This window comes from Lissotriton helveticus, chromosome 3_1 (assembly GCF_964261635.1).
Source record: "Lissotriton helveticus chromosome 3_1, aLisHel1.1, whole genome shotgun sequence".
NCBI lineage: Eukaryota > Metazoa > Chordata > Amphibia > Caudata > Salamandridae > Lissotriton > Lissotriton helveticus.
In genome coordinates this window covers 759,518,357-759,533,364 of record NC_136061.1, presented here as the reverse complement: position 1 = coordinate 759,533,364, position 15,008 = coordinate 759,518,357, and the positions used below count along the sequence as shown (strand labels likewise).

The 15,008-nt window shown below is 41.7% G+C and overlaps 1 protein-coding gene across 5 annotated transcripts in view; it reads right to left on the bottom strand.

Moving 5' to 3' along the window:
• SBF2 (SET binding factor 2) overlaps window positions 1-15,008 on the bottom strand; it is a 2,295,537-nt gene that overhangs the window by 247,755 nt on the left and 2,032,774 nt on the right. For all 5 annotated transcript variants that reach the window (XM_078680952.1, XM_078680953.1, XM_078680956.1 and 2 more), the window contains one exon: window positions 9,220-9,346. In XM_078680952.1, the coding sequence (XP_078537078.1) occupies window positions 9,220-9,346 (127 nt within the window). The remainder of the gene's footprint in view (window positions 1-9,219; window positions 9,347-15,008) is intronic.

Here is a 15,008-nt window from a genome sequence, read left to right as displayed (position 1 = left end):
TCCTCACCCACGCTTACAAATCCCTCAACAACATCGGACACAAATACCTCAACGGCAGAGTCTCCTTCCACGTACCCAGGAGGAACCGCCGCTTAGGTGCCTTCCCCCTGGCAGAGGTTCCCCGCACCCGCAGAAACAGAGCAAGTGGGAGAGCTTACTCCTACATCTCAGCCAAGACCTGAACGAGCTCCCTGTGAACATCCGATTCTCCCCAACACTGCACATGTTCAGGAAGGACCTCAAGACCTGACTCTTCAACTGATTGGAGCTGCTCACTCCCCCCCCCCCTCCCCCAGCTCCTTGAGACCCTCATTGGTGAGTAGCGTGATTTACAAACCCCCTTATTGATTGAAGTATGTTTTTTTAGGAGACTAGTGGCTGGCATTCTAGACACATTACGGTTTACGCATGGCAATCTCAATTCATTCCAGTTTGGTGATAGTAAACTGTCATAGCCGAAGGGAAAACAATTGATTATTGTAAATGAGAAATAAGAAGTGACATACCTACAAATGCCAAGCTAACTATAAAGGTGAATTGAAGTTTACAAAGTCTTACAGTCTTGCACAAAATATATTAAACATAACAAGTATATATTGAAATAAAAATAAGAAGAACATATGTTTACCTGTAATTCTAACTTTCTTTTAGAGAAATCTTCATTGAAATCATACGCACAGGATCTGGGAGTACTTTTTATTTTTACAAGATATTAATATAGTAAACTTTTTTTTAAACTATTTGTTATAAATAAAATACTTTCTGATACCCTATTACAGGCTACAGTGATAAATTCACATTTTTTTTCTTTACAAGAAATACCAGTTAACATTTTAATAAATTCACTATATAAGAATAGTGACAAGAAAAAGCTCTTTCACAGGCGTTTTAAAAGGAAGTGAGAGAACAGCAGGAACATGGAGCTAAAAAGGCAGCACTCTAGAGAAGCTAGAAAACTGTGCATGATTTAAGGAGGCCTAATTTCTAGATTCATTCAGAACGGAAGCTCATTAGTTGTAAGTTCCCAAGGGGGAGATGGTCTCTTAAAGAAGAAAACACTTTATTGCTTTCCAGAAAATAATTTATAGGAGGTACTCTAAAGAAAGAGGTTTGTGAAGGACATTTTCAGTAAGCTGTATGAGCAGCAAGATTTAGCAGTAAAAAAAGAGAACTGCAAACCATATTTGGCCAAATAAAGTAGGTAAGGAAGTACAGCTTCTTCCTTACACTTCATGCAATCTATGTTTTCTGCACAGATTAGGTTGAGAATCCCTTCCACTTGAACTCATAGGAAACACTTTTAAAAGGTGGCTTGACTTGCTTTAAAATTGTCCATACACTCTTGAGAACAGTTCAGGTGACCATATTGTCTGAGTTCAGATGCAATGCACCAAACCCTAGGATACAAGGCTGGGATGTAGGGTATGTCCCTTCAACGTCTGGTCTACAAGGACAACTTGTGTGTAGTTGCTCTGACAGGTAAAGAATATAAGAGAACTCTGACAGGTGAAAATCAGTGAGGCACCACTAGAATGGCCTCTCCTACTTATGAGTACGATCCTCTCTCTCGAGTACATTAGCTTGATGATGATCGATGGGAGTGGGGGTATTGGAGAAAAAGTTTCCTAATCAGCTGACCAAAATTCCCCTTGTCTTCTGGTTGTTAGTACCTGAAGGTAAAGTCTGGGCTTTTGTGTTCGCCTGCATCTGTAAAAAAGAAATTCAGCAGAGGATAGCCCCATTCATAGAACACATCACATAACACAATGTTTATTCATGACTCTCTCGAGAGACTTTGTCAGATGAATCTGACCGCGTTTTGCAGACTAGGGAGGTGGACTGCTGTGACCTGAACGTCTCTGGCTGCCAACCATCTTCAGATTGTCTGTGCTTCGAGGGAAATAAGTCTGGATATTGTAGCTATTGCTTTTGGAGGTAGCAAATTATTCTTGTATTGCCCATGTGCACAAGCAGGGACTTTATGGCTAGAAGAAACAAGCATTTGCAATGCAAGAGGTCTCGCATTAGGAAAGTTTGAGGTATTGGTATTGTAAATGACCCTTTTTTTATTTATGTGTTGGTTTTGAAAATAGCGAAATTAATAGTTTTGTCATTTACAATGCCAATAGTTTTAACTTTTCGCAAACGTGACACCTATAGCATTTGCAATGTAATATGTGTTGTATTTACATGACTTAGATGTATTAATATTACAAATAACAATGGCTTTTATTTTTTTAAATAATTAATACTTAATTAAAACTTTTTGTAATTTATAATGGCAATAGCTTAAACTTTTGTAAATAACTTTTGGGAAGATTATGTTCAGTGTATTTTATTGCGATGAAAATCCAAGAACAGAAGTGAAATATTAACATCTTTTTGTGACATTTGTAATAAAGCTTTAAACATTGAGAGAACATATTAGAACCAGTTGTAAACAGGTTTGTAAATACAAACGTTTAGTTTTGTGAAAATGCACTGCCATGCGACATGTGAACACATTTCATGCTGGCTAATTATTCTAATTTGTTTAAATATTTACAACACTTAATTCACCCTAGTAGCCTAACAAAGTCAGTACATGACGTGCCAGTTTAGATGATTTCATAGAAGGACAGGGAAGAACTGTAAAACTGCATAATGCGCTGCACTGATGTACACCATAACATAAGTGTTTTTTTGACCTGGTGCATACAACGCGCACACAGCCACTTTGCATTACGCTCCAATTGGGCATAGGATGCTAAAGGGAATGAAGAAGAAGAAAAAACAGGACGACAGAAAGTCTGGTAGAGTGTGAAATGTCAGCTTGAAATACCAGCTGAGAAACGAAACAGGCAAGATAATTAAGTGTTTGATGATCACCACTAAAGATAGTAATCTCTTCCTTCCCAGCATCAATGAGATGCAAATAAGTAAACAACTGACGGGAAAGGTCTTTGTTTCATTCGATTTTTTACAAAAAGAAAAGGTGTACGCAAAAGTGAAAACAAAAATCTACAATCACGTTTAAATCACTATAACACAAGCCAAAGTTCCACAGAGAATGCTTTTTTTTAGCAAATGCAAAAAACAGCCTAAAAGGATAATAAAAACAAGTCAGAACAAGGGCATAGTGATAGAATTGTTTTTAGGCACTATTGCAATATGTTATACACGGGACCATGAATGCAGGATGAAGGGACTGATGGAGGCGGGGTGCTAATAAAGGAGGGCACGACACCACTGGCTCTGCAGGACCATGGCCTACGTTGCCAGGAAGCGTTGTACTAAAGTACTCCAGCCCCAAACCAATTATATATGCGGCGAGTGCCTTCACAGTAATGCTCGTTTTCATAAACGTTGGACAGAGTAGCGGATTGCCTCGTTGACAAAGGCCACATCAATTAGACAAACGGAAATCCAGGTAAGCACACACGGACACGGGAACTGAACAGAACAAGAGCGGCTGAGGAAAATGGCGACCGTGGAAAAGCGGGAATAGTACGAGAAACAAGGGAGGAGACAGTGAGGGAAATCCGACTGCTGACTGCTGATGAGACAGGGGGAGAAGGTAGAACTGATGAAGAGCGGAGCCTGCCGGGGCGACGGTGGGGTGAAAATGCGGAGCGCAAAAAAACTGCCGAGGGGAAAAAGCGACGGGTGTCCTAAAGAATTAGGAAGAGCAGAGGATGCAGGCTTTAAGGAAGCTAGATAGGGAAATGGAGGGAAGAGAATGAAATACATAAGTAAAATAGGGACACAGCAAGGCTGAGAACATGCACATTTAAGAAACGGAGGACGTACAGGGAAAATTGTGAAAGAGCTGAAACTGCAGATGAGAAGGAGCGCAGAGACAGACAGAAGCTGAACAGAGACTGAGGAGAAGGCAAAGAGTAAACAAGGGAAAGCTATACAGAGAGCAACAGGGAGTGCAGGGTTGGGGAGAGAAACACACGAGAGAGAGAAAAAGAAAGAGGGAAGACGAAGGAGGTGGTGGGGGGGGGCCGAAAACTAGAGAATTGGCATTGCTGGGGGGAGGAGAAATGCGACACGGCCTGTCGAAATTAAAGCCTTTGATGCAGCAGGGGGCGGAGCGGATCCCAAGTGAAGCTGCTGGCGGCAGATGGCTGGCTTTCATGTGCACGCGCTTTTAGGTCAATGCGCTTGCGCATTGAGCTTTCTTTTCGCGGGCACAGCATGAAATCGCCAGTTTGGTTAAGCTGTGGATAAGCCCCTATATTCTCGCAAGCGCATTGACAGCGAGACCTAAAAAATTAAGGGTGGATTGCACTGATCTAAATTCAAGTAGGTAAACATTTTACAGACCTTTTTAGACTGTGTCCCTTGGACAAGAGGGTGATTTGACAGGCTTTCCAGCTCTGTAGAGTTGCATCTGTGATGACTGTTTGAATTGGAATGCGGTAGTGAAAAAAAGACCCCTTGAAACAGTTGTTCTGCCCTGCCCCACCATGGAAATTATGGTTTTAAATGTAAATATGTTCCCAGTTGTCTGAGTATTGGCAGCACTAATTGTCCAGAAACTGTTGCAGAATCGAGCAGATGAGTCTAGAAATATGCATCCCAGAAAAGAGGCAATCTGAGGAGCAGTGAGCTGTGACATCTTCAAAAGACATTTAACTGGATAGAAAACAGTCTCTCTGTGAATGATACACTATTGCCTAGTGAGTGGCCGGCCTTGCCTGAGGTAGTGGATTGAGAAGAATGGGGTTGACATCAATTTTGCATAACTCACTCATAATTTTAGGCTGTTCAGACTGGAAGCAGTTTTGTAACAAGGTAGCATAACTACCGGAAGGATTGATTAACCTTGTTGTCTAGATAAGATAGACAAACATTTTCTTTTGTCTTAGGTAAGCCGCAATGACTTCCAGGCACTCCAAGAAGGTACATGGGGTGGATTTCAATCCCAACAGAAGGACTTTGCGTTGGTAGATGTTTCTCCACCACTGGAGTATGAAAATAGTGGTCTTGGGGGTTACTAGAACACATACAGTTCTTTTAATGTAGTTGTGGGTAGATATGGGGAAGTATAAGAATTCTTAATATTTCCCTCTTTATCCATTTGTTTGCCAGTTTGAAGTTGAGGATGGATCTGAACTCTCTCAATGGTACTCAGAGCATTGCAGTTTTGTACAATACTCTGCATCTAGATGTCACTTGTTCTTTTCAGCCACTGTAAGATGGTTTGCAATGCTTCCCCTATTGCAGAAGGTGACGGAAGACGTAGGAGTCATCACTGTTTACCTGAAGGCTTTCAAATAGCTGCAGATGGTTGCGTGTATTCTCACGTAATACTGGAAATGATGTTGCTGCTGCAAATGTTAGGGCCACTGAGGAGTCTGAACTCTCTCTTTGGGAAAACAATGTTCAAAATATCTACAGTGATGCTGTCTGTATTCAGTCCGTTTCTCCAGACTGATAGCAATAGTTTCAAACTCTCTTTTCAGCAGTAGGAATGACTATATGGTTCAACACGAACATTCCCTCATTCAGAACCTCTTGCTAGTCCTCTCTGTCCCCACATGGGAGCATCTCAGAGAAGCTCTGCAATGAGAACCATAAGGATCTATGACACCTGCCTAGTAATGCAGTGGCACAGGAAGTCTTCACTACGGTCGCTAAGCTCCCACCTACCTTCGTCCCCACTGAGTCTAGCTTTTTACTTTCTTTCTCAGGTGGTACATTGGAGGTCAGAGCTACAGCATACTGTTGCCTTGTGACTGATATAACAGTGTCTGGTCAGAAGATCTGTCCCTCTGGACAGAAGGTCTTGCTCAGGTGGTTTATAATCATTTAACAAACTAGCATACTTGCTAGAAGAAGGAGTCAGAAAGAGTTCCATCGCTGATTCCTATAAACCCTTGGTTGGTAGTGTTAAGTGTCAAAATCATAGAAGTCAAAGCCGATGGCTCTGGAATTGAAATACTAAACTTGGAAGCTCGGCTGATCAGAACTTCACTGAGTTTATTTATGTCAATGACCAGAGAAACTCAGGATGGAGATTATTCCATTAGAGAAGGTGAATAATTACAAAGTAGGGAAGAGGAGGAATATCTCAAATGTGACCTGTGATAAGAGGAGTGCCTCCCAGAATAACAAGACTGAAGTCTTCACCTCAAAGATGAATACCTACTTTACGAATGTGATCATCAGTTTGAATAATTATTTCCTTGGAGAGGATCTAAATAGAGATGATGGTGGAGGTGCTAGTGACATCACATGTGGCATAACTGTAGTTATTACTGGTGACACAGGTATTGGAGGGACGGGAACAAAATAAGCGCGGCTAATCAGAGATGAAAATGTTCTAATTGGATAGTATGTTCTCGAATACTCAGAAACCAATCTATTAAGCACTCTTTTCTGCTTTAATTTGGACACTCACTTTGCTGATGAATTTGCCTGACAGCGTGTCTTTCGGTGTTGAGAGTGTCTCAACATAATTCCCTGGCTGGAAATGTCATGCTACAACATCAAAGTTGTCTTAAACACTGACCAGTTTGTCAATTGCGAGCAATGGTTTATGAAAGTGCATCAGTAAGGTTTACGACATTGCCATATTCGAGCCTTGATTGAATGAGGGCAATCCTCTCAGGAGTGTGAAGGATGATCCTCAAGTAAAGGTTATAGAGATATATTATGATTATCAATAGAGAAACTCTAAAGGAGAAATAAGATTACAGATAAGCAACTTCCCTACTTATTTTGGTTTTAATGTGTATTTATTATTTGTGGTATTGTGACTGTACTTTACCCAAGTCTATAAGAAGTGTTTGAAAGCCCTTCAGAGACGAATCCTAGATGCACCTCAAAATGTCTTGGCAGAGACTGACACATACTTTTCCTTTCAAAGTTAATTTTCTTTGTTACACATAAATGACACTTTAATGGAACAGCTTCTAAAAAATTGTCATATTTGTCCACTTCAATTTCAGAAGAAAATAATGATATTGCAATACTAAATGATACACTGCTGGTGTTTAACATTAGAGATAGTTGGGAAGCACTCTCTACGGTGTGAGTGTTTTAAGCAACTAGGGGCCAGATGTAGGTGAATTCAATTTGGCGAGTCCTTAATAGCGATTTTTACCGAATCGCTAATAAGGACTCGCAAAATTGAATGTTATGTTATGTTATGTTATTTATATTTTTATAGCGCACAGCTGCCCCAGCAAAGGGGCGTCCTGGCGCTTTGACAGACACTATAACATAACACACAAAAGAAAGGGAAATTAACCAGACAAGGGAAACAGGAAAGTTTTAATCGCCTGCCTGAAGGCGAGCAAGTCTTCAAGAGCTCGGATATGTACCGGAAGCGAATTCCATAAACCTGCCGCGAGCACCCTAAAGGAGCGGCCACCCATTCTGCTCAATTTGAAGCGTGGACAAGCAGCCAGGTGAAGCCCCTCCGATCTCAAGGATCTTGTAGGAGTATAGGGCGTGAGTAGGTTGGCGAGTGCCGGCGGCGAAGAAAATTTCAAAATTTTAAAGGCCAGGCACAGCGCTTTGAACTTAATTCGCTGTCTGACCGGGAGCCAATGTAAGGCCGTGATGGTTCCAGACACTGAGCAATGTCTGGGAAGGCCCACAATGGCCCGTGCCGCGGCGTTTTGTACTCTTTGGAGCCTAGAGGCCTCCGCTTGATTCACCCCTAGCATCAGCGAGCTGCCGTAGTCCAGCCGAGATAGTATTGAGGCCTGGACCACAAGCTGTCTGGTAGGGGGATCAAAATACTTTAAAACTGGCCTTATTCCCCGCAAAATGCCGTAGCACGTGGCAGCCACCTTCTTGGTGTGGTCTCTGAAGGTGAGCGCGGAATCCATCCAAATGCCTAAATTTCTCACTCCAGAAGCTGGAATAGGCGTGACACCCAACTCTGATGGCCACCATTGGTTACCCCATAGCTCAGCGTGCTTCCCTAATACCAACACCTCCGTTTTGGTGGCATTCAACTGAAGGCAGTTGGTACGAAGCCAGCTTGCCACTGCCACAAGACCCGCTCGGAATCTGGGGGCCTCCACCTCAGGGTCTCCACTAAGTGTCACCGCTAGCTGTGTGTCGTCCGCGTATGAGGCCATCGTAAGACCCCACTGTTTGACGACACCAGCCAACGGTTTCACATAGAGGTTGAACATTGTGGGGCTCAACGAGGATCCCTGTGGTACCCCCAAATCCAGGGGATAGGTGGCGGATTGGCCAGGTGGTATAGCCACTTTAAAGGAACGATCCGAAAGAAAGGACCGAATGTAAGTAGGAATCGCAAAAAAAAAAATGTGATTCCTTAATATTCCTTTATTGCAAATTGCAAATTGAGATTCGCACTCAAGGAATACCATCCCATTCATTCCTATGGATAAATTGTCCCATAGGAATGAATAGGATTTGTGCCTGCAATTTGCGAGTAACCAAGAGGCACTCGCAAACTGAGGGTGCAATTTCAAGGGTGCAAGGGTTCCAAAAGGACACCCTGTTGCACCCCTGAAATGTGAATGTGTGCACATGTGGAGCACATACATGCCCTAACGGTATGTTTTGAGTGCCACGGCACTCTGTAAAAAGCCAAAAAGTGCTTTTTGAAATGAAATCGCAATATACCACCAACTTGAAGTTGGTGGTATTTTGCGATTCCTTAAGGCAAAATCGCAATTTGCGATGCCTACCAGCATATCATTTAGGGAATCGTAAAATGCGATTCTCTAAATGTTTGCGCAAAATAAGGAATCACAATTTTTGCGATATTTTGCGTGCGGGTATTTGCCTCCCTACATTGCTCACAGCCAAATTGCGATCGTAAACGCTGTAATTCTGCAATTTGGCTTCCTACATCTGGCCCCATGTGTGTAAATGTTTACCTGGCCATTAAGGTTCATTACTCAAAGAACATTGTACGTGTGTTTGCGTGTGCGCTAGTGTTAGCATCATTGTGGAAAACGGATTATCATAAAAATATGTAGCTCATGACTGTTTTGCACTACACTGTGGAGACTGTCCCTAGATACTTTTGCAGTGTTTTCCACTTTAATGATCAATTTTCTTTCAAAGCAGAAACCACTGATTCGTTCCAATTGTATCATATTTGTGGTGACCCATATGCAAATGGAGTTAGAATACAAAATTAATTTTTAGCAGAAGTCAATGCTAGGTCAGTGGGGTGGGTGTGTGTGTTTTCTTTCAATTCATAGAAGATAGCGTAGGTAATTCAATAAAACACACCATGTTCCAATCTTTCGTAGTCTGAGTCCAGAAGGAAAGTCTTGAATCTGTTGGAGACGTGGTGGTAAGCCAAAAACTTCAGATAATACTGATTAAACTCAAACTCTGTTGGATACTGATTGTGAACCTATAAAAGAAAATGATGTCATTGTCTTAAAACAAAATCCAGTTAAAAGCCCATCACGAAAACATGTGACAAGGAGAGAATGCATACAGTTTTTACCTTTGTTAATTGTTTTCATCATACATAACAAAGCAATAAAACAGATGCACAAGAGTGAAATTATGAACAGAACTTTCAACTCAGTTACATAAATTGCAATTGAGTGAACACGGACTCTCAACACGTTTGGTTTCTCTCTGGAGTTGAAGAACATGCTTTGATGGTTCAATGACCTTCTGCAAATGCACTGTATACGCATAACTATCATGATTTTTGAAAGAGCATCCAAACAAGCTATGCCCTGCTTAGAATACAAGCAGCAACATGAAGAGATTAGAAAGGACTAGGGAAAACGAAGGTGAACTACCCATCTGACACACCCGAAATGGGGTTGTCTCATTTGTTCTGAAATTGTGCAATCAGGACTTATAGTCTCTCCGTGTCTTTTGGAGGAGTATGCATTCAACTCGTTCAATGATTTTGATAAAATGTTTTGTAACAGCTCAGTCTGATTTTCTTTTTGTTACTGTGAATCCAGAAAAGACTTTTCTGAGAAGCCTGATTGTAAATTGTATTACTCAGCTGGTGAAAATGCTTACCTGGGGATAAATTCTATGGAATCAGTGGGCGGCAGAGGAGCCCGTCCTAGTCTCCCTCAATTATAATCAAACCTTACCAGGGGAGTTCCAAAAGGTGAGGCAGGACTGTGTCAATCCAATTTTAGGCCACATGGGCCCCTAATGACTGACTCAAGGGAAAGGCAAAGGGCCAACTACATTTAGATCATCACTTAGCTTCAGGTATCATCTCAGGGTCACCATGTGAATCACATTCTTTATTTTATACAAGGCCAACTGGGTATATCCTGTGTAGACCGTATCAACGCAATTGAGGAACTGACAAAACAAAAGAAGCCTACACAATTTGAGCCAATACAGTCAAATAATGTATAAAGAATATACACCAGAGGAATTTGTTGTTTGATACTAACATTGTTCACCTAGACAGAGGGGTGGGACCCCACGTTTTACCTAAACTCTTGCGTTCGGTGCCATGGTCTTAATTTTTTTGTAGTGCTTGCATACCAAAAATGGCCTTCTGGGCAGTGATCTCAACAATCCTACGTTATCACTAAAAGCAATGTTTGCAGCGCATACAACCGAAGCTGGAATACATGTTATTGACTATGAAGGAAGAATCATGTCTGCACAGGCTTGTGAAGGTTCAGATGATGGAGTTCACAATTAATTTAACTAGGTAAAGAGTTTCACAAACTATCAACTGTAATGAAGAAGGAATAAACTCCAGTTGTCACTCAATTTAATGAGGTGAGGACACAAACCAGTATGTCAGTTAATGATATGAGTAGGCAGTTCAACGGGTAAAACATGTACCAGTAAAGAATGTGTAAGGCAAGGGGATAAATATCTTGCTGTCTTTGTAATCAGGTGGGTGCATTGGTAACTGGCTACAGATAGCATGCTCACATTTAAATACATAATAGAAAGTCTTTGTTGTCCAGAGATTTAGCAACAGCTACCACTGAAGTTTTCTTTCTGTGTTCTGCTTGTGAATCTGGGTCTTCAAATGGAGTAAAGGATTTGCTACTGGAGTCAAGGTGCCCTTCCACCAACTGTCACCACTCACCAGTCACTCAAGCATTCCACTCAAAGGCCCACACACCAACATTCCACACCGAACACTCACACTGGCTGAGCAGCTAGGAAGAAAGATAACATAGAACATAATAACACAACATGAAGATTCTACACAAGGCATGACTAGGGTATAGATGCGATCATTCTCTAGGAAGGGAGCCAGTGCCGCAATGAATCTGATCTACTTTTGTCAATTTGAAACATTAATTTAACTATGGTGCAAGTCTCCTAGTTCAACCTTACAAATGTATGAGTATTTGTGTCTGCTACCCTCACTTTGTAACCTGGTTGGTGGAGGCAGCTTCAAGGTTGGAATGCCCTGCCAGAGGGTCTACAACTGGATTGAAGACCAATATGGGAATCTGGACATAAAGCACTCACTGTGGTGCAGAAAACTCTGGTACCAATATCACTCTTCGGGGTTCCAGGACCTAGAAAGATCTGGAGAGAAACAAGAGCCAATCTGTTTGGTGCACAAGTGTTTTGAAAGCCAATCCTTGGCTCTCTGTTTGGCAAGCAAGGCGTTTAGAAGAGTACCAGACCACCAGAAGGAATGACATTAAAGTGCAAGAAATATTTCCTCATTTGGATGGCACTTAAACCTTTTGATCATCTCAGTATCGGTGCCATGCGGTTAGATTTTGAGACAGCTTTCAACACAAGGGGCTGATGCACAACTTTAACGAAATGAAGGCTGCAGTCTATGAGAGACTTGATACATACCTTTTCTGAAATACAGAGGAAGACTGTAGTGCACTGCCACCATCCTCCACCAACTGGTGAAAAAAACATGAAGGCAAGAGGGCATACTGCTCAGTCCACAAAAGTGAATTAACAAGGTGGGGAGATGAGTAAGTTTGGTTGATACTGGTGTGTGATGCGTCTTCTTGTGGTACTTACCGATAATATAACTTTAAAAACGTTTTGCATATGGAACTTCCACCTGAGAGAAGGTCCATTACTTGAGGAATCTCAACTACTGGCTGCACAAAGTTGAAGTGAGATTTGCCTCAGGACATTAGAAGTCTTGAGAAGGATGCAAAAAGGCATACATGGAGAGTGAATTGTCAAATTCTTAGTGCATTGTAATGGTGAGACTGCACCATGACGACAGTTCTGATCCCATGCTTGAACGCTTGGAACTATGCCATCCAGACTGTGAGTAAGGCATGACTTAAAAGAGAAATCAAGTCACTGCAGTAAATGAAGGTTTAGACCTTAAAGTGTTTTCCCGCCCTGAGTAGTGGGATCCTTTTCCACGGACCATTACAACTGATTTATGCTGGAACAAGTAGTAGGAAAAGGTCATTGTGCTTCCCATTGCTTCTAAATTCCAGGGAGTTACTACCAGAAGCATCACTTGATACATGAGGGTGCATCCATTCAGGAGTGGCAGAGCATTGACACAGGTTCCAAAAAGAACTGAAGAGGTGCTTGACACCCTGCTAATATTTCAAGTACTGCACAGGAGAAGCACTGCATCTTGAAGAGGCATGTAGGATATATCGAGGCACAAAATGGTTGTACCTGCAGCGATACTGCACGTGCAAGGCACTGCTAAACATTTAACTGTAGTGATTGGGCATAATAAGCTTCGCCAAGGTAGATGGTTATGTGATAAATGATGCCTGGTTCAAAATACTCTAGAAGAGTGAGTCAGCTGGATGAGAGCTGTGAAAAGACTGCCAGAAGAAAGTAGCTTTTAAGGAGGCCAGTCATTCCCACCTCTCACGGTGCATCCTGGAGTAGGTACTGCTACTAAAGCTCTCCCTACTCTACTACCCCAATAGTCTAGGTGCTGACGCAGCCTAGAGGAGGGGCTGTCTAGAATTATGTATTATTATAATTGACTCTGAGCTAATATCTGTACCTGCCGAATTAGTTATATTTGGTATGATTCTCACATCTTTCACCCTCTCCCTGGTTGTTATCCAAGAGTGAGTGCCTTCATTGTGTCCCCAGCGACAGGACTCATGCTGTAACTTGTCCAATAAAGGAATTTTGCACACACTTACTATGATTGTTACCTTGGGAAAGCAACGGCTGATCTATATGCAGTTGCAGGACTGCCACAACACCAGGTGGAGATCCTAAATACAAGGCACTTGGGACACTACATGTAGTTTACACACTATCATGCATAAGTAACACAGTCCTATATAGAATCACAAATTCTACCACCTTTGCAAGAGGGTGAGGAAAGAGTAGGGAAACGTACCCTCCCTTTGGCCCACATTGCCACTAAAGAACAAAGGAGTGGGTAGGAATAAATAAGGGACTACAGGTAGTTCAATTCTATTTAATGCCTACATGTAGCCAAAACATTGCATTTTCATTCACAAATAATATTCTCAGTTTCTTCAGAACTGGCTGCACACCAAGACTCATTTTTACCTAGATAAGTCCTTGCTATTGTTACACTGAATTCACAGCTGCAAAGCGATCTATGTCACCATTTGTTTCACATGTTAGAAAATCCAATTGTGCGCTTTTGGTCAGATCACCAAGGAAATAGAACAAAGCATAGTGGAAGGTGATAAGTATTTGGATTTGAGTGACAAATATTTCCAAATAAAACAATGCCCAAATCAAGCTAAACACATTTAGAATGGAAACTATTGTGGAAACTCTGCTAGGAGCAAGCTAGACAATAGGCTGTAGTGTACTGGTCATTAGAGTTTCTAGATGGCAAAGTATGCATATTTGTGGATGACGCTGAGATTTGTGGGGGACACAGAGAAGCAGAACAGCAGTACATGACCAGGTGTTAGCTTTTAAAAACCAAGCAGAGATTGGTTATTACTTTAGGTTAGCTTGAAGCATTTAAATATTGTGGCAAGGCACCAGAGGTGCGCAATGCTAGGACCTCGATATTGAGCATGGCAGAAGTAATAGTGGCTATAAAAACAGCCTTCACATCGAAGGAGGCCATGTTTTTGAAGGATTTGTGCATCTACTGGCCAGGTCCAGATATAAAGTCTAACTTTCTCAGGGATGCTTGAGAGGGGAGAAATGTGTGGAAGGCCAGTTGCTGCTATTGGCAGACCTTTCTGGTATAAGAAAATGATTACCTGGGCCTGTTCCTGTAGGTGGCAATGGGAATAAGGTACATTTTATAGGTATTCACCCGAATTCCTGATATTGTTATATCTTTGAAAAATCCCATGTAATTTTTTACTGAATAACTGAATGGATTGATCTTATTGGACATTTCACATTAGCAGAACATCAGCTGTTTGCTCTTATGTGTTGGTTTGGAGAAGGAATTCCTTGAAGCAGTCATGACTACATGTTTTCAGTGGAGAGGTCAAGAATGGGTACACGTTAATGTCTCCGTAACCTGGATCTCACGATGAGTATAGGTAGGGAAGGAGACAGGCCAATACCTCCTTCCATGGACAGCACTGGAACTCCCCTCCACTGTGGAGGTGGATGTGATAACTTTGAAGAAGATGCAGGATGCCTGAGAACTACACTAGGAGAGTTCATAACAGGCGCATCAAAATGACACTGCATCCAAAGTGATTCCACGACCTTACTCAGGATCATTGCAAATGGAGTAATTAAAGGAAAAGGGTATTGGAATATACTTCTTCTGTTGAACATAAGGCCATCCTCCAGGTAAGCCTGGATGCTTGCCAATCAAGGAGGCCTACTGATTTGACCTGAAGTTGTATTGGGTCATGAAAGCAGATTGGGCGGCCTGATGTCTAAAAGATTGCATTAGGACTTTGTAATGATTTTATGAATTCTAGGAGTTAATCCTTAAAAATTAGGGGCCATATGTATCAACAAACTATTTTGCGATTCCTAAATAGCGATTTTTAAGGAATCGCTATTTAGGAATTGCAAAATGGTATGTATGAAGAAAATCGCTATTTTTTAGCGATTCCTTAATCTTCCTTATTTGCGAATTCGCATTTTGCGAATTCGCAATTAAGGAATAATTTCCAATGCATTCCTATGGG